The following is a 26010-nucleotide window of genomic DNA, read 5'->3' on the forward strand; positions in this document are numbered from 1 at the left end:
TCAGCTCGTCTTCGGGTTGAAGTTTTTTCATTTCTGTCCACATGTGCTTGCTCGCCAACTCCGCTTTCTGTCGTGCGATTCTTTCCAAATCATCATTCAGTGACTTGAACTTATTCACCCACATGTCTGAGGCCTTCAGGTCAGCCACTTCTGCTTCAAAATCTCTGACGGAGACACCAGGAATGTAACTCAGGTCGGCTGTGTTCAGTGAACACTCGTTTGGATGGGTGATGAACTTAAAAAGACGAGTGTGCTCACGAAATTCTCCAAAGCGTGCTTTGAATAACTGTAGGAGACTGGATGTGAAGCCAGCTAACTGGTGGAGATCAAAGTTTTGAGTGGGCTCACTTGCTGTGCATGCATCTTTAAATTGTCTCAGTTTTTCAAAATGTAGTAAACGACCTGTTTCAAGATCCATGATAAAGAGCTCCAGCTTGTTTTCAAAAGCAAACACGGCTTGTTGAAGGGATAACACTGTATTTCCAATGCCTTGCATTTTCACGTTGAGCTCGTTCAGATGTTCAGTCATATCCACGAGATAGTAAAACTTGAGGAGCCACTCAGTTTCGGCTAGCTCAGGATGCTCAATCCCTTTCATTTCAAGGAAAGTCCGGATTTCGTTCAGGCAAGCCGCAAAACGGCTAAGCACCTTCCCTCTTGACAACCAACGCACATTGCTGTGCAAAAGCAGACCGTGATAGTTATTTCCAACTTCATCCAGCAGCGTTTTAAACTGGCGAGCATTTAAGGCTCGGGCAACAATAAAGTTGATCACACGAATGACCAGCGACATCACTTCGCCAAGCTGCCCATCACACATCTGAGCACAAAGTGCCTCCTGGTGTAGAATGCAATGGAAACTTAGGATGGGTCTATTTTCATGTTCACGGAGAAGCGCCACAAATCCTTTGTTTTTCCCCACCATACACGGAGCACCATCAGTACACACCGAGATAAGTTTATCCATTCGTAGATTTTTTTCTTGAGCGAACTCCATGAAAGACTTGAATAAATACTCACCTCTTGTGGACCTTTTTATTGACAGAACAGCAAGACTTTCTTCGCGCAGTGTATCACCAGCAGCATATCTTGCAATCACACTGAACTGCGACAAATGGCTTACGTCTGTTGACTCATCCAAAGCCAGGGAAAAGAACGGCGCTGTATTTATGTCCTCCACTTGGTTTGCCATCATGATGGTACGATCATGAACAGTTCTTGCCAACAGAGGCATGTCTTGTATCCGTTTGATTATCTTGTCTTTGTTCGGAAGATCATCAAAAAGTTCATTGGCGACATCCAGCATGAACGTTTTTGCATACTCGCCATCTGTGAATGGTTTTCCGTTCCTCCCTATTGCTAAAGATCCAGCAAAGCTGGCGGAATTATAGTCACCTTGCCGGGTCCATACGTGGAGTTGCTGCTGGCTGGCTTGCACCCTGCTCACTCGCTCTTGGCACGCTTTCTTTCTGCTGTCTCCCACAGGGTATTTTGATGCAAAGGTAGCATGGCGCGTGTCGAAGTGCCGCTTTATATTCGACCGTTTCATCGATGCAATTTTGTCATTGCAAATTAGACACACCACAGAACCTGCTCTCTCCACAAAGGTGAATTCTTCGGCCCATTCGTCCTGAAATGTACGATACTCCTCATCTTTTTTTCTTTTCGCCATCTTCTTCGTCGAAGGGTTAGCTTTGAGCAAATGAGAGAGAGGGAGATGTTGACCCAAGTGAGTCTGGCTGGCCTGCGCACGGGCTGACATACTCGAGAGGTGCGGCGCGGCCGGCCGACTCTGGGATGCTGTCGCCTCAGCGGTGGCGCGTGATTGGTCGAGATGAATTCCGTGACGCGTCTCGGCGGCGGCACGTCATTGGAGGAACCGAAATCACGAGTCGCCTCAGCGGTGGCGCGTGATTGGTCGAGATGAATTCCGTGACACGTCTCGGCGGCGGCACGTCATTGGAGGAACCGAAATCACTACTCGCGTCGGCCGCATGACTGGACGAAACAAAAACCGCTTCAGACAATTCGGAGGTGTTTTTTCTTCTCTCCTTCTGCCAAGTTCAGCCCTGCACGTGAATGAAGCACGACACCATTCAAACTATAGGTAAAGCTTCTGCGAGAAATATTGGGCTTTCCAAGTTTCAAACTCCAATTTTATCTGCGAGCCAGATGCAATCATCAAAAGAGCCATACCTGGCTCGCGAGCCACACGTTCCCGACCCTTGAGTTAGGCTATCGTTGGGCATAGTTTGTGAACGCCGGCTTCAGGATAATTATTCGTTGGTATACCGTATCTATAAGTTATCGAAGCGCTCTATGCACATTATTAGTTCATTGTGCATTTGTCCAACCCGTTATGAATAGACCTAAATCGTAAAAACAAGCCATAGCTCATTGTTGAAAAAGCCCCATAAAAAATTAGCCGCGAAGAACTTCGAACAATGGTGCAAAGATGTCTCCTACCCGTGGACACGCGGACGCAAGGACGATCCATCATAACCTACAACCTCCCCCTCACACTCACCTACTACTGCCAACATGAACAAACTACTACTAATACTAATACTAATACTGTTACTGCTGACATGGACATCGACTCAAAAAGGACTCGAAAACACTGTTGGGTTCCCCTTTTATGAGCAGCATTTTTATATACCAATTCCCAAAGCCGCTGGGAACACGTCTTTGTATGGCAGTTGTAAGCTAGAAACACGTTAATTTTTTTTTTTTTTGTCGACTGGAAGACGTCATTGGAATACGTCTACATACGTCGATGTGTGTTGGGACTACGTAAAGAATTGGTTCAAAGCACGTCAAACATAAGTTAGAAATAAGTTTCGCGTAAAAAAGACATTACCGCGACGTGTTTCGACTTATGAGTAGCTTAAAAGTAGCCTTTGTGGACGTGTGTAAGCGTCCGCATATCGTGTGTACAACTTATCCCCATCGCATGGGGAACGTGTGTCATACGCCGAGTACGTCGTAAAATTATGAACATGTTTAAAATTTCTTGACGTACTCTACTTACTACGACGTATGATAGTGTACCTTAGCGTTGTACTCACGTATACCAAACTTACTCATACCGTATTTGACGTGCCCCAACGTTTTAGACACATTTTTCTTTGGTCGGCATATGCTGGCAAGATCGCCAAGGTGTGACCGCGATGTTGACACTTCCATTTCTACGGCAGTTATGATTCGAATCGTTGTGCGTCAGCCTTTTAATAGGCTACGTCACGACATCGTCGGCGATGCGTGCAACATGCTATGCCTAAGTTAGACTATCGTTGGGCATCGGTTGTGTAGGCCGACAACAGGTTCAGCATTCGTTGGTATAAGTTATCTATAACACAACGAAACGTTCTGTGTCCGTTACCAATGCGTTATACATAAGACCAAGTCGCTATGAATACGTCCGAATCTTAAAAAAAAACATCAAAAGTTCAACGTAAGCCAGCGTTTTACATACATTTTAATACGTTGCCATCGCTGGCTAAAACGTCAAGGTGTGACCGGGCCTTAAGTGTTAAAGCCTAAGCGTCGGAGCATTAAACTCCTTGGCTATTGTGTACAATCCTGGATGGGTCGCCACTCAGACACAGGACACCAGCAAGCTGGCACTCATTTTGCCGACCTCAGAAGGATGACAGGCTGAGTTAACCCCACCTGGAATTAATTCAACAGCTGAGTGGGATTTGAACTCAGGACCCTTGGATCCAAAGCCCGCCACCCTAAGCAATAAGCCAACACCAGGCATTGAGTTAGGGTGAAACCAATATATAGCACGATATATCAAAACGTTGTGGACGGATTTGGACGAAACTTGGTGGACAGGTTGGTTGGGTGTGTGACCACGACAAACCGATTCGATTTTGGTGAAGATCTGAATCCAGATATGGATAGGAGAACTATTTAATTTGTAAATTGATTCTTCACCATTGTGAGATTGGACCACAACGATATATAGCATGATATTTCAAAAATTGATTGGGCCAGATATAGTCTTGTGGATCAGGCATTGCATGGTGGAGGTATGAACTCTACCGAATGCCCATCTACTTTGTACTGTATTCCCTTTCCTGTATTCCTGTTACGTGTATGAACTAAGATAAGAACCGAAAAGAAAACTGTGACGTTTGCTTTGTCCAATGGTGGTAATTGGTAAACAGATATATAATTTACCGATTCATTTATATTTGTTTCATGCATCCTCGTCCTTGCTTCATGTAATCTTTCTCCATCCATCTCCATCCATGCAAATGGTACAATTCTGCTTGCCTTTTGGGGTAATTTTAAACGATTTCATTTTTAACAAAACTTTGAGCAAGTTTCTGGGGCATTTCATTTTGATTCATCCATCCATCCATCCATCCATTGGGACCATACACTGTGCAAAGTGTTGGTGCTGCCTCAGCTGTCTCCTTGGCTAATGGACACAATCCTGGATGGGTCGACACTCCGACACAGACTACCAGCATGCTGACACTCATTTTGCCGACCTCGGAAGGATGGCACGCAGAGTCAACCCCACCTGGTATTAACTCAACATCTGAGTGGGATTCGAACTCAGGATCCTAGGACCCCAAGCCCAGCACCCCAACCATGAAGGTGGGATCCCCTGCCCATCACCCTAACCATGAAGCCAACACCAGGCATAATCTTTCTCCCATGCCATTTAATTGCTAAATCAATGTATCTAGTCTTGGGGTTGGATTCTGCTCATGATGGTGATTCAACTTGGCCTTATTTGGTGATTTCAGTGTCGTTAGACAACGGAAGATCACGAGCACAGCTCAGTGCGCTCGTGATCTATGGTTGCTCAGCCAAATTAGGAAGGTTGGCCAGCGAGTGCCGATCAGCGCATCACTCGGTTAATTTCATGGTCCCAACGAGTATTACAAGGCGACAAACAGGTCTGAGAACCTGCTCGGGGCTGTGGACTTGGCTGGCGGTTGCGGTCGTTTTGACACGACTCGCGGAACCAGAACAGGCCGAGGCTGTTACAATATCTTAAGTATCGACCACTGATTAACTCAGGTGAAGCTTCTGCAAGCTTCCCCGTGTCGGCCTTGGTTAAATGGGTTCAACATGTCTTCATTCTAACTTCAGACAGGTGAAGGGTTCCCCCATTTAAGAAAAAATACCTTTTACAACTCGTATTCAATATTTTTTTTAAATCAGTGATAAATGTATTTTATCATCCATGCTTTTTACTATTAACGAGGGTGAGGACAGTCAGGGCGAACATGTTTATGCTGTACTTGAATATTTGCAGCATTATTGACATTTGCCACTGAAAGGTGTTTTAAAAAAAAGACTGTTTGTGTTGGCTTTTCACATTCCTTATGATTATTTTTCAGCTGGACCACTTCCATTGTATTGTAGTCTCATTGTTCAAGAGCCGCAGGTGACTCAGGAGCTGCACTTTCCAAAGAACCTTCACAAGAGTCCATAATTTGAACCAAGAATTCAAAAAAGCAAATTATTGATATCTTTTATCCATCTTAATCATTCCGTACGATCAATCCTCATTTAATAGCACGCTGCCTCTCCGACAAACCATTATATTAAAGTAAGAGAGTATTGCGGAGGAGGATATATTGTTTTGGAAAATACAGCTATTATTTGGGTCTCTGTTCCGCTGACCTTGTCTGGGAAGCAATCATGTGAAGCAGGAAGGATGTAAGCCATGAACGGACTGTGCTCTACGTCTTCATCATCACAAAGCACATGCACGGCGTACGCCCCAGGCTCCGTGGGCCAGTAGCGCACATCGCAGGATCCATCACCTTGGTCGTCACACTCGATATGTGCCTGCGATGGACCCTCAATGGAAAATCCTGAGAACAGGCAGATATGAAGAAATATGGATGTCATGACATCGAGGAGTTTGTTCCTTTATTAATGTTGGCGTTGCTTTTGTTTTGTTAAAATTATGGCTAAAAAGGAATGATTTCTAAAGTTATTAAATTGGTTATTCTGACGCAGCTGTTATAATGACAATTATTAATGTTGAAAGATGAAGTATGCACCCCACAACATTATAGAACCACCAGAACCCTTAACTGTTGGAACCAAGTGCTCAGGGATGTAGAGTTCATTAGGTTGGTGCCACACGTACATTCGTCCGTTTGTCAAGAACATGGTGAAAGGGGGGGGGGGCAAAGTCAAGGAAACAAGCAGACAGGAGAGGGTGATTGTGCGGCCCTCATTATTGATTTTTATTAAAGCTACAAAACCATGGATCATACTCAATTAGTATCTTGTCCAGTCTTACGTAATAAGGCTAAGTACTAAAATAATGCTTGGGCTCATTTTAACCATGAAGACGAGATCCAGTCTCGGTGTGAAAGTATGTACAATGTACATCCAATCGCCTTTGTATGGTTTTTTTTGTGGATCTGCTGTGCTTTGCAAAATTCCTGCTCACATCTTCAAGCTGTTGCCTTTCTCTCACTTTCCTCTCTCTGAAATAAATCTTACCTTGCTGCTGACCAATATTCCTGAAGGGTGCCAAATTCAGCTGTCACTCGCTGGAACAAAAGGTCAACACGCGGGGCCTGTTATGTCTCTGAAGGATGTTAGTTATTTCAAACACACTGCCAAATACAGGGAGGCAAAGAAAGAACTGAAATGCATCGATTTGAAACAACAAACCCAACATTATATTGTTTGATGAAGAACTCGTCTTGCTCATGAAGGCTGGCGATGATCTGCGTCGGTCGACGGGTCGAACAATGGATGAAATGAACATGAAATGAATGTTGACCGAGATATGCGAACCGCCATGGGAAGCAAGGGGAACCTGATGCTTCAAGTGTTAACCCTCCGTTGCTCCTTTGCTCCGACGAAGCGTTAACACTCGAAGCGGAAGCTTCCCCGTGCCTCTCACTGAGGTTAGCATTCCTTAATCAACGTCCTGTTGATTTCATCCATCGATCGCATAAGGGCCAATGTAATGTTGGAACAGTTCCTTGTGACATCTTTGTGTCTAAACAATGGCAGGCAGAAGCACTCTTCACTGCCTTTATTGTTTGGTATCTGCAAGCACGATGAGTATCACTACTTGGTGTTTCAGGTCCTCTAATGCCTGATTGTCAGGGTCAACTCCTTACTGTTGAGGTACAAATGTCTTGTGAGCTTTATGCGCAAAAATGAAAACAAAGTATAGCTCCAAAAGATCGAAGACATCTGGTCAATGGAAATAGCTGAACTCTCAGGCCTGGTGTTGGCTTAGTGGTTAGGGTGGCTGGCTAAGGATCTTAGGGTCCTGAGTTTAAGAACTGTTGGCTGCTGAATTAATACCAGTTGGGGTTGACCTAGCCTGTCATCCATCCGTGGTCAGAGAAATGAGTACCAGTGTACTGGTAGAGGAGCACAGCATCAGCAGCACAGCTAGTGCTTCCAACAAATGATAGATACCCAGCAACCAAGCTGCCATAAGGAGGAACAGAATACAACCATGTGATCTTTAATGTCCACCAACTAATGCTGGCAGATGTTTTCCCGTTTAATGTCCATTCAAGGGAAGACACACACATTGATGAATCACCCTGCCTGTAATATACCAGGATGACAGTTTTTATAGCTATGTTGGGATTCAAACCCAGGCAAGAGAGCTTCGAGGTGAGTGTGCGGACCTCCGGACCATCCTGCCAGCCAGAACGGAATTTATGAAGTCATAAAATAAGACGTCACAAAATATGCTCAGGAGACAAAAGATTCACACGTGTAATGGAATAACAGATTTGTGTATCAAGGAAGAAGTAGAAGAAAAAGACACAAAACAAATAAAACACCGACGGAAATTGAATAGAAAACGCATGACCGCGATGGGAGGTTACGCAACATCAAAACACATTCTCGCTCATCGCATACACACTGTCAGGATCGTCAGGCAAGGAAAAGCAAACTCCAATATCCTGAGTTTGCTCATGAGCACGCAGTTCACACAAGCCAATCAAATCGTGTGGATCATATGGATACAAACTAAATCCGATTCAACATGAACATTTATCTTCATGACATCTCACCATGTACTCGCACTTCTGTGTGTTGATTTTATAATTATATATATATATATATATATGTATATATATATATATATATATATATATATATATATATATATATATATATATATATATATATATATATATATATATATATATGTGTGTGTTGGGTGGTCGCGAGACTACCATTATTCTCAGGTTTTCCGTCTGTATGTTTGTATGTAATGGACAGCTCTGGAGGCCAGAGGAGTCAACCGATTTTGATGAAACTTGACTGGTAGGTTCATACCAGGATCTAGTTGTATGCTTTTGAGCACCGTTGCTATGGACACCACCGTTGCCTAGCAACGGGACTTTGAAATTTTTGAAAAAATATCCGAAAAAATTTATTTTATTTTTTTTCGAAAATCAAAAATCTGCTTCCGCGCTTTTATGCGCACTGTAATCAACCTCTTTGACAAAAATTTTCAGCCCGATCCATCAAAAACCGTATGACTCGTATGCAATTATATAGCGACCACCCATGTTGCCTACCGGCTTGGAAATATACAGTGGGGAGAACAAGTATTTGATACACTGCCGATTTTGCAGGTTTTCCCACTTACAAAGCATGAAGAGGTTAGCTAACCCTAACCCTAACAAAATGCAAATTAATTATTTTAAAATCATACAATGTGATTTTCAGGATTTTTGTTTTAGATTCCATCTTTCACAGTTGAAGTGTACCGATGATAAAAATTACAGACTTCTACGTGCTTTGGAAGTGGGAAAACCTGCAAAATCGGCAGTGTATCAAATACTTGTTCTCCCCACTGTACTGGTGCATGCCCATAGATGCGTGGCCGTACGTGCAAACCCTCCCCCCGCCCCCGCAAAAAAACAACAACCACACAAGCCGTTCCTTCGCTTTCACTTGCCCGGCTGTACGTGCAAAAAATAATAATATATATATATATATGTATATACTTTAAAACTGCTTGCCAGAAACAACCACACAGGCCGTTCCTTCGCTCTCGCGTGGCCGTACGTGCGTGTCCGTACATACAAAAAAAAAAACTTTCAAACCGCGTGCCAGAAACAACAACCACACAGGCCGTTCCTTCGCTCTCGCGTGCCCATATGTGCGTGGACGTACATGCAAAAAAAAAACTTTCAAACAACCACACAGGCCATTCCTTCGCTCTCATAAACGACTACTGGATTGGGGCATTGTGTTTATCTATAAATGCAGATAAGAAATCGAGAAATTATTAGAATACAGTAAGTCATCACTATCCAGAAGTAGTTCGTGCCCGTATGGAATGTTCACATCATTCCACGAATTATCGCTTGCATTGAAGTAACAACTGCTGTGATACTTACACACAGAGTTAATTAAAATCAAGTTTACCTCCCAATCTTTGCTTGCCATGACATTCGCTGCCATTTACCATTGGCACTCCTACTCCACGGCAACTAAGGCACCGATCGATCCCCATCGTAACCAGCACGGCACGTGACGTCATCGTCGGCCAGCCGTGCACCGGCCTACGCAGCCACGCCCACGCAGCAACGTGTCCTGTGATTGGTAACTAAATAGCGCATCGGCCACGCCTACGCAGCACATGTCCTGTCATTGGTTGGTAAATAAATGGCCATAACTTGGGAATCACTTGTCCGATTAATATCAAATCTTGAAAAGGCACATACTCGGGTCCCCAGCAATATACCTGGCAAGTTTCAATTAGATCGGACCAGTGGTTGTCGGGAAAGAGCGGTCACAGACACACACACATTGCTGGAATTATAGATAGATATCCATTGTGTTATCCTTCCCTCATGATGGACGTCTCCGTAAATCTATGTTTGGACTTCTACTTCCAAATTGTGCAGACACTACTAGTACAACTACTACAACTACTATAACTTACTTAATGGCACCAATTATCCTCACCTTGTAGGTGTCCCAAGGAAAGCTTTTTGGGCCCAAGTTTTTTTTATGAACTGGCCTGCCAGGCCTCATATTCAACTGGGCACGAGTATGTTCTTTGTTCAGGTGCTGACGATACCTCGCTTACACTTCACGAAGATAAGGTGAAATCTTTTAACATCCACCAAGTAATGCTAGCAAATGAGACGCCAAGTTTAACATCCATCTGAAGGACGACACACACACACACACACACACACACACACACACACACACACACACACACACACACACACACACACACACACACACACACACACACACACACACACAGATTGCTGAAATTATAGATAGATGAAATGAGGTCAATGAGATGACAAATGAAGGGGTTGAATGCAGACTGCAGAGCAATGAGTGAGGAAACCCGTCGTTGTGAATCGTTTTTGAGATATATTTCGTTGGCAAGCATGTTGAGTAGAGCTGAATTCCTTAACACTTCCAAAGGCCACAGCGTTTTGACAATCGGAAACAAAAAAAAGTTTTGCACTTTTTTTGATAAATTATTTTTGGAACAAATTTTCTTCAATAAATAAATAATAATAAAAATCGTCTCCATGTACATTGTACACACCTTTATCTCGTTAGCATCTCTTCATAAACAACATGGCTGAGGAAACGGCGCTTCTTTGTTTCCTCGTCCAGGGCAAGAATACGGAGGCTTTTAATGGCCAATTATTTTATTCAATTAGCGCCAACGCATTTTGCCTTTTCGCAAGGAAAAACATGAAGAGAAGAGAAGAGAAGAGAAGAGAAGAGAAGAGAAGAGAAGAGAAGAGAAGAGAAGAGAAGAGAAGAGAAGAGAAGAGAAAAAAACCCGTAATGGCGAACGCGGCTGAGTTTCTCTTCCCCATCGACCAGGTCTACGCAGCAACGCTTCCTGTCATTGGTTGATAAAAATGGCCGCAGCAACGGTTCCTGTCATTGGTTGGTAAATAAATGGCCATAACTTGGGAAGCACTTGTCCGATTAATATCAAACCTTGAAAAGGCACATCCTCAGGTCCCCAGCAATATACCTGGCAAGTTTCAATTAGATCGGACCAGCGGTTGTCGAGAAACAGCGGTCACAGACACGCACACACACACACACACACACACACACACACACACTGCTGGAATTATATATATATATATATATATATATATATATATATATATATATATATATATATATATATATATATATATATATATATATTGTTGTTGTTCGTCTTTCGGCTGCTCCCGTGAGGGGTCGCCACAGCGGATATCATCCGTTATGATCCGCATCCTGATTTGACAGAGGTTTTATGCCAGATGCCCTTCCTGACGCAACCCTGGTCGCCTCTTACGACACAGGGATAAGGATTGGGTTTCGCCGTGATTCCGGGCTGCCCTACACCCTCTCATAGCGCGGCCCAGTGCAGAGCTCCCGTCTTCAAGCGATCCTCCAACCCAAGCCTCCGAGTTGCCGGAATACAGGCGCACGCCACCACGCCTGGTATATATATATATATATATATATATATATATATATATATATATATATATATATATATATATATATATATATATATATATATATATATATATATATATATATATATATATATATATATATATATATATATATACATACTTTTCGATTGATTGAAGGGTCAGGGTGAAGCTTGTAAGCAAATCAAAAGCAGGACAGAGACATTTGCAGATATCAATATACATTAATGTGGTTTACTAGGACAGTCGAACAAAGTGGACGAATACATATACTGTACTCAATTGTGGATTTCAACCTGTGTTATGAGCATCATGCTCCAACCATTGCATCAGATTAGAATGCTAAGTCGGCCAATTTTTTGTTCCAACTTAAGCCAAAGCACCAAACACACCTGGCAAGCAGACATTTCCACAAATTATAGTAATAACTGATAACCATATGCTCTAATGCATAGTTATTTTTTCATTTTGCTACATTGACTCTTTTGATCAAGTATCATCATCATGTTCCATGCTCTTTTCACAGTGTCAGTTTTGCAGAAGCAGTTCCTTATCTCAGGTTACAATCCTGGATGGGTCGCCACTCCGATGCAGAAAGCGAGAGCTTGCCTACTCTTCCTGAAGGACACTGTGGCATCTTTAACGTTCACCAGGTAATGCTTGCAGACAGGATTCCCAGTTTAACGTCCATCCGAGGGACGACACACACAATGATGAATCATCCTGCCTGCGAAACACCAGGATGACAGTTTATAGCTGGGTCAGGATTCCAACCCATGCTGGACAGCTCAGAGGTGAGTGTGCGTACCTTTAAGCTATCATACCAGCCCAAGATAGGTATGGAGCATAAAAAAGAGAACTTGTTCCTGCAGATCAGGACCTTTGTTTGGACGGATCTATGATCACAATGCAAACTGGAGAAGGGTTCTGACATATAGTAGGTCCATTGCTGGTTTTCTTATCAGCTGGTCTGCTTCAGTGATCTCAGGGAAAACCGGATCTGACTAAAGAAGTGGTTTGGTGCACAACAGTGGGATGTTCCACACTGTGAATCATACTAGAGTTCAAAGGAATGATTTCAACAGAACAAAGGGTTGTTTAGCTGGCTGTCCTACAGTTTGCTTTGAAAAATTGTAGAACAGCCAGCAAAACAACCCTTTGTTGGGTCTGTGAGGTTGGCAATGTCTATCCTGTACAAACTCCAGATTTATTGAGTGAGTGAAGGATGCTGATGATCACCCTACCTTGTTAAGACGATTTATTTATGTATTATAAAGCTGAAAGTTATTTGCATATGTGCATTCCATTTTCCTTAAAAAAAAAAGTGAAATATAGGAAAATGCAATGACAGCAACAAACTAGAAGGGCACTCGGTAGAGCACATAACCCCGCCAGGCTGAAAAGTTTACGTTTTGTATCCCACCAATAGGCTGGATCTGGATCTGGACCTGAACTAGAATCGAATCAGTTCTTCCTTGTCACACACCCAACCTGTCCATTAAATTTCATCCGAATCCATCAACAACTTTTTGAGATAGCCTCTCACAGACAAACAAACCAACAAACAGCCAAACAGACAGGGGTGAAAACATGACCTTCGTCCACCTTCGGTGGCAGAGATAATGATGTAAAGAAAACAACTTTAAAAACCATTGTTGTTGTGAAATAAAATTAAAACACAACAAAGCGAAATGCCAAAAAAGGGAATAATGAGTGAAGCAACAAAAGTACAGACAAGTGGAACCAAGACAAGAGAGAAACGATGGCATGGTCAAGGAATTTACCGCAGTTAAACTCAACTCTTGTGTTTTAATATCTGGAATTCAGGGAGTGAAAGACAAACATCTGCAAAGATCATAAATCTACATGTTGTCCATTGTCCGAGCTTTTCTCCTGTTGAACGTCGATCTTAAGATGAACACACGGAGAGCATTGCTGCCAAGGATGGTGCTGGAATTTCAATGGAGATGGAAAGCCTTCTGGAACGCAATGAACAAAATTGTTGGACCTTAAAAGTATGCTAGATAATGGAGACAGACAGACAGGGAGGGAGGGAGACATACAGATAGACAGGGAGGGAGGGAGACAGACAGACAGACATACAGACAGAGAGGGAGACCATACAGACAGACAGGGAGGGAGAGAGAGGAGGGAGACAGATAGACAAAGAGGCTGGGAGACAGATAGATGGAGATGGTGGGAGATAAACAGAGGGTGGGACATAGACAGACAGAAAGGGTGGGAGACAAACAGAGAGGGAGACAGACAAAGAGAGAGGTAGACAGACAGAGATGGAGGGAGGGAGAGAGACAGACAGATAGAGAGGGAGTGAGGGAGACAGACAGACATGCAGACAGAGAGGGAGGGAGACATACAGATAGACAGGGAGGGGGAGAGAGAGGAGGGAGACAGATAGACAAAGAGGCTGGGAGACAGATAGATGGAGATGGTGGGAGATAAACAGAGGGTGGGACATAGACAGACAGAAAGGGTGGGAGACAAACAGAGAGGGAGACAGACAAAGAGAGAGGTAGACAGACAGAGATGGAGGGAGGGAGAGAGACAGACAGATAGAGAGGGAGTGAGGGAGACAGACAGACATGCAGACAGAGAGGGAGACATACAGACAGACAGGGAGGGGGAGAGAGAGGAGGGAGACAGATAGACAAAGAGGCTGGGGGACAGATAGACAGAGAGGGTGGGAGATAAACAGAGGATGGGAGATAAACAGACAGAGAAGGTGGGAGAGAGACAGAGGGTGCGAGATAAACAGACAGAGAGGGTGGGAGGTCGACAGACAGGGAGGGAGGGAGACATACAGATAGACAGGGATTGAGGGAGACAGACATACATACAGACAGACAGGGAGGGAGAGAGAGGAGGGAGACAGATAGACAAAGAGGTTGGGAGACAGATAGACAGAGAGGGTGGGAGATAAACAGAGGGTGGGAGATAGGCAGACAGAAAGGATGGGAGACAAACAGAGAGGGAGACAGACAGAGAGGGAGGGAGACAGACAGAGAGAGAGGTAGACAGACAGAAATGGAGGGAGCGAGAGAGAGACAGACAGATAGAGAGGGAGTGAGGGAGACACACAGACATGCAGACAGAGAGGGAGACATAGAGACATACAGGGAGGGGGAGAGAGAGGAGGGAGACAGAGAGACAAAGAGGCTGGTGGACAGATAGACAGAGAGGGTGGGAGATAAACAGACAGAGAGGGTGGGAGATAAACAGACAGAGGGTGTGAGATAAACAGACAGAGAGGTTGGGAGGTAGATAGACAGAGAGGGTGGGAGATAGACAGAGGGTGCGAGATAAACAGACAGAGAGGGTGGGAGGTAGACAGCAGAGAGGGTGGGAGACAAACAGAGAGGGAGGGAGACTGACAGAGAGGAAGGGAGACAGACAGAGAGGAAGGGAGACAGACAGAGAGGGAGGGAGAAAGAAAAAGAGGGAGGGAGACAGACAGAGAGGGAGGGAGACAGACAGAGAGCGAGGGAGACCGACACAGAGAGAGGTAGACAGACAGAGATGGAGGGAGGGAGAGAGACAGACAGACAGAGAGAGGGAGACAGACAGACAGAGAGAGATGGAGGGAGAAAGACAGACAGACAGAGAGAGATGGAGGGAGACAGAGAGAGAGAGGGAGGGAGAAAGAAAAAGAGGGAGGGAGACAGACAGAGAGGGAGGGAGACAGACAGAGAGCGAGGGAGACAGACACAGAGAGAGGTAGACAGACAGAGATGGAGGGAGGGAGAGAGACAGACAGACAGAGAGAGAGAGAGATGGAGGGAGACAGAGAGAGAGGGAGGGAGAAAGACAGACAGACAGAGAGAGAGATGGAGGGAGACAGACAGACAGACAGACAGACAGAGAGAGGAACAGAGAGGGAGGGAGACTGACAGACAGACAGAGAGGGAGGGAGACTGACAGGCAGACAGAGAGGGAGGGAGATAGACAGACAGAGAGTGTGGGAGACAAACAGAGAGGGAGAGAGACAGAGAGGGAGGGAGGGAGACAGACTGAGATGGAGGGAGGGAGAGAGACAGACAGACAGAGAGGGAGGGAGACTGACAGACATACAGAGAGGGAGGGAGGGAGAGAGGGAGGGAGACTGGCAGACAGAGAGGGAGGGAGACTGGCAGACATACAGAGAGGGAGACTGGCAGACATACAGAGAGGGAGACAGACAGAGAGGGAGAGAGAGTGGCAGACAGAGAGGGAGGGAGAGAGAGACAGATAGATAGATGGAGAAGGAGGGAGAGAGAGAGACAGACAGAGAGGGAGGGAGACTGACAGACAGAGAGGGAAGGAGACTGACAGAAAGACAGAGAGTGGTAAATGGACAGACAGGGAGGAAGTGAGATGGACTGAGAGGGAGACGGACAGATGGTGATTGAATGACTACTCAGTGCCACTCCAGACTTTCAATGAGCCAGGCTGTCTTCAATATAACTACATCTGGTAATGGTTACAGGCTGCCAGTTGGTATTAGGCCATTAATGTACGGTGACCCATATGATTGTAAAAATAAACTGCCACAGTGTCAATACATCGCCAACATTGACCCCAAGCCAGCAAAGCCTTAACCACACATGATGACTCGCTCTGCACGTGGGTTTCATTATGGCTCCATTCAGAATTTAAAATTATTTAGTGTGTACATACCAATTTGGACACATACTTAAGATATAAATAAGACAGACAATTTTATGAAGTGGAAAGAAGAATATACTGTTTTGAAGACAATGCAAATGACCCAAACCATATCAGAGGCAAATAAACACTGTCAAATGCAGAAAATGAATTATAAATGGCACCAAGATGAAGAAAGCATTCATGTTACCTACCCAGTGCCCCGACATCTGATCCTAAAGCTTCCACGATGAAGTTGGCAGAGTGACCGACAAGTCCCATCTCTAACCCAGGACCCCATGCCCGGACCTTCTGTTCTCCGGCTGGTGGTCCCACAAGAACCTCAAAAGGACTGCAAAGGGAAGAAGGAAAAGATTCAGTGTTGACGTTATGTGTTCATAATCATTTCAGAGTTACAGGTCCTGTAAGGTGTTAGAACAGGAGGTAGTTCAGCAATAAAATCTCAACAAACTCTGCATACAGAAGAAAAAAAAATCACACAATCACAGAATGGAAGCAGAACGAGAGGATAACACGCAATTAGACAATGGACACACATAGACGCACAAGAGACAGGCACAATGAGACATCATCATCTCGTTGTGATTTGCTGGTTATGTGCAATAAAATGATGGAAATACACAATGAAATTTAAAGGGCATGGACAGTGAAATGATGGACACACAATGGGACATTAATGGACACACAATAAGACAACGGACATGGTTAAAGAGACAAAAGACAGATACAATGAGGCAACAGAAATGCACGACGGATAGTTATTGTTTGCGAATCATCATGAACTCCATGAATGCTCACTCCTTGTAAGCAACGAGTTATAAAAAATAAACAGAGAATGTTGGGAATTGTTGGTCGATCATGCTGCAGATTAGGACCTGCGTGGGATATTCTTGCTTCCCCACGTGATCGTGATGACGTAGTGACCGACAATCAGTGGTCTGTACTCAAACTCATGGAGACCATCACCCAAGGATCTCCGACTCACCTCCGACTCACCTCCTGTGTGATAAAGTGCAGTCACATTATAGGTGTGTAGAAGGGTGCTTCGGTGCTTTAAATGATGTTTCAGTACACTTGGAAGGCAGGTTTACATAACAAATAATCCAAACGGTTTTTTATGCAGAGTCAAAGCTCGTGGAAGAACTAAAGCACTGGAACAGATCCGGCCTCAACATAACAAAAGGAACAGTAGAGAGGAGGGGGGAACACCAACAGCAGGGTTGAATGACAAACAAGAGGGAGACTTGGACAAATAAGGGATGTGGGGAGGAATGAGGGGTGGGGGAGGATTCAAGGGCTGGACAACATGGACACAGAAGCAAACTAGAGGGGGAGCACGCGGAAGAGTGCAAAACCTCCGCCGCCAATACTGCTGGGTCACTCAAGTGAACCTTATATCTTATTCATTAAATATGATGTCAACAGTGCTGAGAGTTATAGTTCTTTTCTCCATTTTTTTTTTGGGGGGGGGGGGGTTGGGGGCTTGGAAATCACTGAAAACATGTAAAAATGCAAAAAAAAAAATCGAAATTTTGTTGAAAAAAAGTTGCAAAAATTTATTTTCTCTTACAATTTTTTTTGGGGGGGGGTTGGAAATCACTTAAAACATGTAGAAATGCAAAAAACAATTTCTCTATTTTTTGGGGGGGGGGTAAAAAAAACTTTTTGGGGGGTGGTTGGAAATCACTTAAAACATGTATAAATGCAAAAAAAAAAAATTCTCAATTTTTTTGGGGGGGGGGAAAAATAAACGGGGGGAGGTTGGAAATCACTTAAAACGTAGAAATGCAAAAAAAAGAAATTTTTTTTTCTCTCACAATTTTTTTTGGGGGGGGGGGGACCAAGTCCAAAATTTAATGGCATGATCCTTGGACCATACCTACCCCCCCACCCCTACCAAGTTTCGTCGAAATCCGTTGAGGAGTTTTTCCGTAATACTGTTCACAAACAAACAAACAAACAAATGACCCGAATCTTGCCAAAAGGTGACCACGTGTGACTTATTTAAGGTCACACTGAGGTGAACAGAGCCGCTATCCACCAGGAGCGACTCCTTGAGGAATATCTGCCTACGAGAGATTCCGATGAGAATCGTTCTACAGAGTAACCATGAAAAATATGCGTTTGCCTCATAACGTCACCAAATGACATCATAATGTCTCAAGCTTGACATGTCTAGAAAGCACTCATCGAGGTGTTCAATTTGAGGTACTACACGATATGGTTCCTAAAACTTGAAAATTTGACCTTGGGATCAAATATGTTTGACCTAAGGCGCTAACCATGAAAGTCAAGGCCAATCGCCACCAAAAATTAATCAGCTGAGCGCCAGACCATGAACTATATTGCCATGAAGTTTGAAGACGATCCGATCAAAATTACTCAAAAATAAGGTTTTCGTCGACTCCCCTGATTTGCGACAAAGTGACCTTGACATTTGACCTTGACCTTCAAAATTTTATGCGCTGAAAGGGACCTCTATAGGCCTCTGATATGCGAAGTTACAAAATTTTTCAATGATAACTGTGCTCTGCAGAGTGATTTATACATGATTACAGACCAAAAAAATTATATCAGCTCAATTTTGATATCAAGATCAACCACGAAAGTCATAGGCGATCTCGGTAATAGCTGATTCGCTAAACTGATTATATACGTTCTTTGTAAATAAACATCAATGAATGACCCTGAAGGTCAAGGCCAATCAAAACCAAAAAGTAATCAGCTGAGTGCCTTACCACGTCCTACATACCCACCAAGTTTGGAGATCATTCCATCAAAATTATTGAAAAAATAAGGGTTTCGTTGACCTCCATGATGGACATAAAAGTGACCTTGACTTTTGACCTTGACTTTGACCTGTTTGTGCTCTGAAAAGTACTCCAATATTACTCCGATATTTGAACCCACAAGAGATTCCAATGAGAACTGTGTTCCGCAGAGTGACCCAAGCAAGATTTTCTGATGCGAACTTCAGCGATACAATATACATGCAAAATGAAATCACATCGTCAAAATAGTTATATGTCAAATTACTCATCAAAGGCTTTAATTTGAGATGCGATGCGATATAATAACTAAAACATGAAAATTTGACCATGGGTTAAAAAACGAATGTCCTTCAATATGACATTGAAGGTCAAGGCCGATCGAGACCAAAAATTAATAAGCTGAGCGCTATACCACAACCTCCAACACCACCAAATTTGGAAATCATTCGATCAAAGTTACTCCAAAAAGGGGTTTCGTCGGCCTTGATGCTTGACTTTATTGTGACTTTGACGTTGACTTTAATAATAGGATGAATGACTCTGATATGCGAAGTAACAAGAGTTTCCAATGATAAATATGCTCTACAGAGTGACCTAAACCAGAGTTTCTGATGAGAACTACAGCGATACAAAATACATAAAAATGCAGTGTTTTCGTCATAACGTCGTCAAATGACGTCACATCGTCCAAATTGTCATACGTGTAGAAAGCACTCATCAAGGGCTTCAATTTGAGGTATTACTCGACATGGTAACGGGAACCTACAAATTTGACCTTGGGGTAAAATATTAATGAACTTTAAGTTATCCTTGAAGGTCGAGGCCGATTGACACCAAAAATTAATCCACTGAGCGCCTTACCACACCCTATATAACCACCAAGTTTTGAAGTCATTCGATCAACGTTACTCAAAAATAAGGGTTTCATCGACCTTGATGGTTGACCTTTTTGTGACCTTGACCTTTGACCTTGACCTTATTAATTTCGTATGATGAATGCTATGTCTCCAGGACTCATGTACATGTACTATTAAAAGTTTTTGATGAGAACTGAGAAAATAAAATGTTCATGAAAAATCCGTTTTTTCGTCATGATGTCATCAAATAATGACATAGCGTTATAACTTTTGACATATCTGGAAAGCACTCATCAGGGGCTTTAATATGAGGTATTACTCCTTATGGTACCTAACATTTCAAAATTTGACGTTGGGGTAAAAAAATTTCGGCCTCCAGTGATAACCGTGAAGGTCAAGGCCGATCGCTACCAAAAACTAATCAGCTTAGCGCTAGACCACATACTACATTCCTGTAAAGTTTGGAGCTGATTCGATTAAAATTACTTAAAAAGTAAGGCTTTCGTCAACCTCCTTAATTGACATCAAAGAGACCTTGACCTTTCACCTTGACTTTGACCTTTATGTACAATGCAAGGTATTCCAATAAGACAACTACGTATAAACCCAAAAGATTTTCCAATGAGAACTGTGCTATACAGAGTGACCTAAACAAGAGTTTCTTATGTGAACTTAAGCAATACAGTATACATGAAAAATGCAGTTTTTTCGTCATAACGTCATCAAATGACGTCATATCGTCAAAATCGTTATATGTCTGGAAAGAACTCATCAAGGGCTTTCATTTGAGGTACAACACGATATGGTAACTGAAACTTGACAATTTGACCTTAGGGTAAAAAATGAATAACCTTCAAGATGACTTTGAAGGTCAAGGCCAATCACCACCAAAAATTAATCAGCTGAGCGCCATTCTACATCCTACATACCCACCAAATTTGGAGATCATTCGATTAAAGTTACTCAAAAAATAAGGGTTTCGTCGACCTTGATGCTTGACCTTTTTGTGACCTTGACCTTTGACCTTGACCTTTATATTTTTCGTACGGTTAATGGTATCTCTCTAGGACTGTTGTACATGAAATATCAAGAGATTTTGATGAGAACTGAGGAAATAAAATTTTCATGAAAAATCCGTTTTTTCGTCATGACGTCATCAAATGACGTCATAGCGTCAAACTTTTGACAGATCTGGAAAGCACTTATTTCGCTTTCATATGAGGTATTACTTGATATGGTATCTAAGATTTCAAAATTTGACCTTGGGGTCAAATATGCTTGACCTAAGGCGCTAACCATGAAGGTCAAGGCCAATCGCCACCAAAAATTAATCAGCTAAGCGCCAGACCATGAACTATATTCCCATGAAGTTTGAAGACGATCCGATCAAAATTACTCAAAAAATAAGGGTTTCGTCGACTCCCCTGATTTGCGACAAAGTGACCTTGACCTTTGACCTTGACCTTCAAAATTTTGTGCGCTGAAAGGGACCTCTACAGGCCTCTGATATGCGAAGTTACAAAAATTTCCAATGATAACTGTGCTCTGCAGAATTTTTTATACATGATTACAGACAAACAAACAAACAAACAAAAAAACAATAAAAAAAACATACAAGCTGACTAACATATCTTGCAAAAAACTTTGTTTTGGCAAGATAATGAACAGACAGACGGGGTGAAAACATAACCTCCATTCATGTTCAATGGCAGAGGTAATAATGAAACTACAGTGGCCTGCAGTAGTATTCATCCTCCTCTAAAATTATCACATTTCAAAAAAAATTCACACCTGAGCATATTTTATGATGCTTTCAAATCAAACTTAATATATCTAGTCTCTACAAACGACTCCAAAGTGATAAAGCTAAAAAAATGTTGATAAAATGTGACTAAGTTAAATTAACAGAGAAAATCAGATGATTCTCAGTTGCATAAGTATTAAAACTCTTTGTCGAATAAACCCAAAATAACTTCAGGAGTAAATGATTTGTTTGAAAAGTTACAAAATGAGTGTAATAGGTTTCACCTGAATGTAATCAGTGGCTTTACTTTATCAGTTCCCCCACCTATCTAAGGAGTTTTAAGGTGCAACTCACTTGGTCAACCAACAAGGCAAACATGAAGACGAAGGAGCTTTCCAAATAAGTCAAATATAAAGTGGTGGAGAAGCTCCGTTCAGAAGAGGGTTATTAGAAGATTTCAAAGTCACTCATTGACCCTTTGAGGTACGGTGAAATCCATCATTAAGAAGTGGAAGACGTATCATAATGTATGAGGAAACCACTGGGAAGGAAACGGTGGACTGCAAGGCATACGATATGAAATCCTTCAATATGTTGTGAAGTCAGGATTTGAGGAATCATTCCCAAACCTTATCATACTGAGGTCGTTTCACACCTTGTGTGTGAGCGTTGCAGCGTGAGAGGAGCTTCTCCAAACTGAAAGTGATAAAGACCAACCTCAGATCCACAATGAGCCACTCTCGGCACAGTAATCTACTCAACCTCTCCATTGAGCGTGAACGAGCTGAGTCGATTGACATTGAAGATTTGATAGACGAGTTTGCCTCACTGAAGGCTCGGAAGATATGAACCACACTGTCACAACAACAAATGAATGCTTAGTAGGCCAATGACGATTTAGAAAGGCAGAAAACAAAGGTCTAACTTTTTATTTGCAAATGTACTGCACTTAATTAGATTTGTAATTAAGTCATTTCATTAGGCTTCGTGTTTAATTCAGCATGCGAGCTGTGAGGCGGCAGCAATTTGGCATCTCACCCTGAGCGGCATTTTACCTCTGTGCCGCTGGGAGGATCAGTAATAGGGATAGTTATAGGGTTACCATATTTGAACTTTCAAAACAAAAAGAGGACACTCTGGAGAGGGACACTGCGAAAAAGAGGAGACTCTTTTCACGTTTCCTTTACGAATTGAGCAATCAAATCGGCAGTCTGATTAGGTGTGTTCTCGACCTCAATTAATTTTGACTGCAAATCGCCATTCTTCCAGTAAAAATACTGAACTATTACTGGAAATATTGCGCTTGTCTGAGTCCACATGAGATTGTAAACACAGCACTCGGTAAACACAGTACGTGTCACAGCTCAACATACCAAGCACTCGGCTTCCCATTCTTCTCGACCACTTCAAAAGTATGGGAATTTTGTCGTTAGTTCTGCAGTGAATTTACACTTTCATTTTGACATTATAAACAGCTCTTGAAGAAAATCAAACAATTTTGTATGGTACAGACTCAGAAAAAATTACAATCGGAAACTGAGCATACCACTGAACTCTCTCACTGCAAGGTTGGACAGGAAGTGGATGCGTGAGTGTCAATGTTCGAACACGACCGTTACACCATAATGGAGTAGTGCAGAATTTTACCAAACTGTCCTGTTCCAAACATTACATAACTGCATTTTATCACCGAAAGAAAATGTACAAAAAATGGTTTAAACATTTAAATAAAGAAAAAAAAAAGTATCTCAAATCTCAAAAGTTATCGCTTTAACAATGCAAAAGCTAAAAAAAAAAATGGCAAAATCCTGGAAATTTATAGATATTTAAGAAAAACCCTGCTGCACAGAGATTTAAGGACCACGAAGGACATGTCAAGGGAAAACCAGATGTATGGTAACCCGAGAGAGTTACACCCCTGTCATCCAACTCAACAGCTGGTGGTGGGTCAGCCTGGTACAGCCGCTCGAAGTAACCGGCCCAGCGGGCCTTCACGTAAGATTCCTCTGTCAAAGCCCACCACCCTCCACTCAAACTGCAGTTCATCAAGGGATGGCCTTGGAGGAACGCAATGCACAAATTCCTATGAAAGTATGACGAGAATCACTTGACCACGGGTGATGCTCTTTGCTAAGGTGCCATTTTAAAGGAATTGTTTATAGGAATAATGGAGACAGTCTGTTCAACTCTATCTTAAGAGTTTGTACAAACTCGGCATACCTTGAAGCACGAGCTAAAAAATCTATCTTGAGGCACAACAACAATTGGTACACTTAAGCACCATGACCACCAACTTACCAGGCCCTTTCACTGAAACCCTGAGCTCTCCGCTCCCAGCATGCCTCGTCTGCACACGGAAACTTGCCGGTTCGTCCATCCGCAGGCCTTTTCCCTGAAGACCACGGCCCGTTGCACGACAACACCCAGGGTTGCAGGCTATAGCATCGGGTGAGGTTGGGGGGGGGCGGTGGTGGTGGAGTGCAGAAGAGAAAGTTGGGAAAAACATAATTCAACTTTCCTGTGTTTGGAGCATTAAGACTAAATGATTACCTTAATCTCCCCAAAAAATCAACATGTCATTGCAGGATAGAAGCAATTGTCTTATTTGCATATGATATGAAAAAATGTGAAAAATAAATATCGACGTGTACCAACTAACCAATATAACCAACCATCTACAAAAGAAAAGAGCATGCGTTTCATTCATGATTTAAAAACAAACAATTTGACAACTGATTTGACAACTGGTCATAAAATGTTTTTCAAAACTTATGTTACTGAATTTTAGACTTTCAAAACTTGTTACCAGAGGCATTATGTTTTCTAATTGTCCATCAGGCTGTCAGTGATAAGTTATCGCAGGAATGAAAAACATAAGAACAGCTGAAGGGATGTCACTCAAACGTGCAACAAGTATTATCATGATGTAAAGCTGAACTGATTAGATTTTTTGGTCAAGAGGTCAAAGGCCAGAGGTCAAAGGCCAGAGGTCAAAGGCCAGAGGTCATGTCAGGTAAAACTGTTGTTATCGTGGTGGAGATATGAACTAAAACCAAGTACATGTACAATGATACATATGTATGGATTAGATATTGAGGTCAAATGGTCTTGAGGTTTGAGGTCAAAGTTCGAGTAAGCAAAGATTGATTGTGGGTGGAGGCATATCGGTCTTTGTCAAATTATGTCGAGGTACCTCTGCCACCGGAGGTGAAGGAGGTTACGTTTTCACCCCTTTCTGTCTGTTTGTCTGTCTGTTTGTCAGTTTGTGTGCAGGATATCTCAAAAAGTTGTGGATGGATCCAGATTAAATTTTGTGCACAGGTTCGGTGTGTGACAAGGACGAACTGATTAGATCCGCATCCAGATCCGACGACTCGAATTATTAAAAGTGATTCTCCACCATTGAGAGATCGACCCAAAAACGATATAGTACTGTATTGCATGATATTTCAAAAATGTAATGGGCCCGATATGTTCTTGTGGATCAGGCATTATGTGGTGGAGGTGTGCGTTCCACCGAATGCTCTTCTCGTTTAAGAATGTAACACTAACAGGGGCCAAGGGTCAACATTTCAGTGTTCACAGAATTGAGTTTCAGAACGTTCTTCAACATCAATGCCTGAATTTCAAAACTAGGAATTCAAAGTTGTGGAAGAGAGCACTTCATAAGGTTCAATGGACAAGTATCAAAAGCACAGCAATGAGAGTTGATATCAAAATGATTGAACGTTTGTGCCTGTATCTAACTTCTTTACCCTCTATGTATTCTCCCATTCTTCTCTGTATCCTTTATTCCTCTGAGTCTCCCTCTACTTTGTCCCTCTTCCCTGCTGTTGACGTGTTCTGCCCCCCCCCCGCCTCATTCTAGATATGTTCTATTTTCGTCCTACTCTGTTTCGTCCTCCTACGTAGGAGTACGTCCTACTCTGTTCTATTTTCTAGCTCCTCCATGAGCCTCGACTATATATGTTAAAAAAAATGCCATAAAACTGTAGTAAGGAGATGCAGATAGAGAAAACTGAAATGAACCATATTTGAAATGCCGAGAGATAGATGAGGGGATCAATTGTCCATTAACGTTTGGATTATAGCTGATAATGAGAAGTAATCTGTATACGAGCTGACATGTTAGGTGTGTGACAAGGATGAATTGATTCGATTTTGGTGAAGATCCGAATCCGGATGCGATAATATAAAAAAATTTGTCAGTGATTCTTTACCATTGAGAGATGGGGCCAAAACCGATATGTAGCGTGATGCTTCAAAACGTTGTGGACAAGTTCTGCCAAAAGTTGGAGGATAAGTTGGTTACGTGACAAGAACAAGCCGATTCGATTTTGGCTCAGGTCTGGACGTAGATCCGGCACGTAAACTATCAGTGCGATACAAAACGTAAACTGTTCAGTCTGGCAGAGGTATGTGCTCTCCCGAGTTCTGTTCTAGTTAATTATGCAATACCTATTGGTGAGTCCTGCTCTCTTCACCGGTGATTGCACCATTTTGTATTGCATGGCACC

The 26010-nt window shown here is 42.7% G+C and overlaps 1 protein-coding gene across 2 annotated transcripts in view; it reads right to left on the reverse strand.

Moving 5' to 3' along the window:
- Positions 1 to 26010, reverse strand: part of LOC147019876 (filamin-C-like) — a 281783-nt gene that overhangs the window by 164944 nt on the left and 90829 nt on the right. For both annotated transcript variants that reach the window (XM_085894677.1, XM_085894676.1), the window contains exons 10-13: positions 23792 to 23929; positions 16997 to 17120; positions 16316 to 16452; positions 5653 to 5846 (exon numbers count right to left, since the gene is read on the reverse strand). In XM_085894677.1, coding sequence (XP_085750803.1) covers positions 5653 to 5846; positions 16316 to 16452; positions 16997 to 17120; positions 23792 to 23929 — 593 coding nt within the window. The remainder of the gene's footprint in view (positions 1 to 5652; positions 5847 to 16315; positions 16453 to 16996; positions 17121 to 23791; positions 23930 to 26010) is intronic.

The sequence above is a fragment of the Eptatretus burgeri genome, chromosome 9 (assembly GCF_056783735.1).
Source record: "Eptatretus burgeri isolate ZD-2024b chromosome 9, Ebu_testis_v1, whole genome shotgun sequence".
NCBI lineage: Eukaryota > Metazoa > Chordata > Myxini > Myxiniformes > Myxinidae > Eptatretus > Eptatretus burgeri.